General features: G+C 31.8%; 1 protein-coding gene across 1 annotated transcript; it reads right to left on the bottom strand.

Annotated features, from left to right (window-relative positions):
- Window positions 1-855: 855 nt before the first annotated feature.
- Window positions 856-2289, bottom strand: LOC141603975 (putative glutathione S-transferase). Its single transcript, XM_074422940.1, has 2 exons — window positions 1889-2289; window positions 856-1403 (listed from the first exon to the last, which is right to left on the bottom strand). The coding sequence occupies exons 1-2, from the start codon at window positions 2195-2197 to the stop codon at window positions 1047-1049; spliced, it is 666 nt and encodes a 221-aa protein (XP_074279041.1). The 5' UTR covers window positions 2198-2289; the 3' UTR covers window positions 856-1046.
- Window positions 2290-2492: the final 203 nt, after the last annotated feature.

Below are 2492 nucleotides of genomic sequence, written 5' to 3' on the forward strand. Positions count from 1 at the left end.
AGGATAATAATTTTGTCGTTTACTTTTTTTACTATTACTTCCTCCAAGTATTTTGAGTCTTCTGCTTTGTTTTTTGTACTAAAAATAAGAAAAACAATAAAAAAATGGATAAAGTAGTGTGTGTTCTGGAGAGAAAAAATAATAAAGAATGAATAAAGTAGTAAAAGTTGTTGATTTTTTAGGGAGAGGGTGAATAAAGAATTAATAAAAGTGTATCAAAAAAGGAAAGGGGAAGATAGAAAAATAGTCTCAAAAGGAAAATAGGGAAGATTGAAAAAACTTGGAGGGAGTATATATTTATATGATAATATCACGGTTTTGAATAAAATTTAACAATTCGACATTCTTAAAATGCATGGTTCAAAATTTTCATTTTGTTCGTGCATAGGTTCTACTAACATGTTAGCGTTTGAGTTGGACTAAATGAAAATTAGCTTTAACAATTGCACGGGTTTGCAACTCTATTTAAACCCATTCAATTTTACTAACTTTGTGTTATTTTTCTTCCTAATAATATATAATATAAGTATGGGGTTTGTATGAAGCATAAGTAATAAAACAAGGTATGTACAAACTCAAGTTTGGTTAAGCAAGACGACATATCAGAAGACAACAACTTCTCAACCAATTTATGATTCAAATCTAAAACTTAAATACTTTTTTAATTTAAAATTACTTAACAAAACGTAGAAAGATTTTATTACTTTATATTAGAACTTTATTTCTAAAGATTATTATTAAAATGAGATACTTAATTAATATAAAAATGATTTAAAATGTTATTAATTTTTTTTATAGTAACGAAATTGAAACAGCATACTCGTGCAATTTGCACGGATGTAAAACTAGTAAGAAAATAAGAAGATAACCCCAATATTCCAAAAATGAAAATAAGGAATTTCACTTGGGATAGGAGGGAGTACTCCATAATCCACATCAAACAATAGTGAAGAAATATCCACACTTTAGTAACACAAATGAGCCTAAAACAACGTTTATGAAGTACTAAAACAAATGAGTCTTTCATGTAGGCTGTAGCCAGCCACCTACGTAGTAGTTGTAACCAGGAACAGAGCTCGCAAGAAGGTAACCAATTTCTCCTTGTCGGGTAAGTTTTCTTTAATAACACTACAATTTAAGAGATTATCAGTCCATTTACATAATCCTGGAAATTTATCAATTGTCATGACTTGTTCTTTGCCCATTGCTTCTAGAATTAATGGAAACCAATATGCAAGAAATAAGCCAACAATGTCCACAAACCCTATTTTATTCCCTCCAAAAAACTTCTTCCCATTTATCTCATTCTCCAATATCATCAACAACGTTTGCAATTCTTCTACTGCCTTTTCACTCTCTTTGCCTGGACGACTCGCTCGTGTTTTCCGCATTGCTGGCACTACCTGTCAAATATACAACCGTAATTCCTTACTCATTCTCACAATATAAGACGGTCTTATTCTACTATAGTGTTTAATTGTGTACGTACTATTGATTTAACATTTAACAAAGAGTTAACCTAGTTCACTTTTGTGTCCAATTAATATCAAAGTACTATTCCCTCCCTTCAAACTTCATTTATTAGTTATTTTACAAAAAAATCAATATTTCTATAAGCCCACATCAATAATTAGGCTAAAATTCACCGGTTGGTCTTCTATAAGACAATTTTACATTTATACCGTATAAAACGGAGCCCCGGCCAGTAGCATGAAAATGAATTACTTTGTAGATGATACTATGATAGTTAAAAAAAAAACTGTTTTACAATATTCTTATTAAAGACCGCCTTATACAATAAATTTTTAAAGGCCAAATGGTAGATATGGTAGACAGAGCATCCTACAAAAGTACTAGCATGAAGAAAAGGCAGTAAACAAATAATTACCTTATGATCAAAAAAAGAAGCCCAAAAACGATCCAAAGCTTTGTCATATACGTCTTGAGGTAAAATAGGATTTTGATTCCAGGTCTCATCAATGTACTCTAAAATGAGCAACGATTCGACGATTGGCTTGGAATTATGAAGGAGAACAGGAATCTGCTTGTGAACCGGATTACTCTTGAGCAGTAGCTCACTTTTGTTTCGTAAATTTTCTTCAATAAACTCGTACTTAATTCCTTTCATTTTGAGTGCAATTTCAACTCTCCTGCTGAATGGGCTGCCCCATACACCTATCAATTGCACCCCCTCCATTAGTTTTAACAATATATCAATTCGAATGCTGCTTTTCAAGTTTGTTGGGTGTATTGTTTTATACTCATATAAGGATATACGGAGTATATAGATATTTGTGTTGGTTTACGTAGTTGCTTATTGGAGTCTTGGGTCAACGAATAATATAAATGTAATGCGTCAGCGTCACTAATGAGCACATATTCTTGGAACACAAGCCAAAGTTATTCTACGACGAATTGTCAACTACACTTTACGTGACAAATTTTGGAACACTCTCTTCTGCTTCCGCACTTGGCGCTTGTAACTTACTTAA

This window comes from Silene latifolia, chromosome 1, assembly GCF_048544455.1.
Source record: "Silene latifolia isolate original U9 population chromosome 1, ASM4854445v1, whole genome shotgun sequence".
In the NCBI taxonomy this organism is placed as follows: domain Eukaryota; kingdom Viridiplantae; phylum Streptophyta; class Magnoliopsida; order Caryophyllales; family Caryophyllaceae; genus Silene; species Silene latifolia.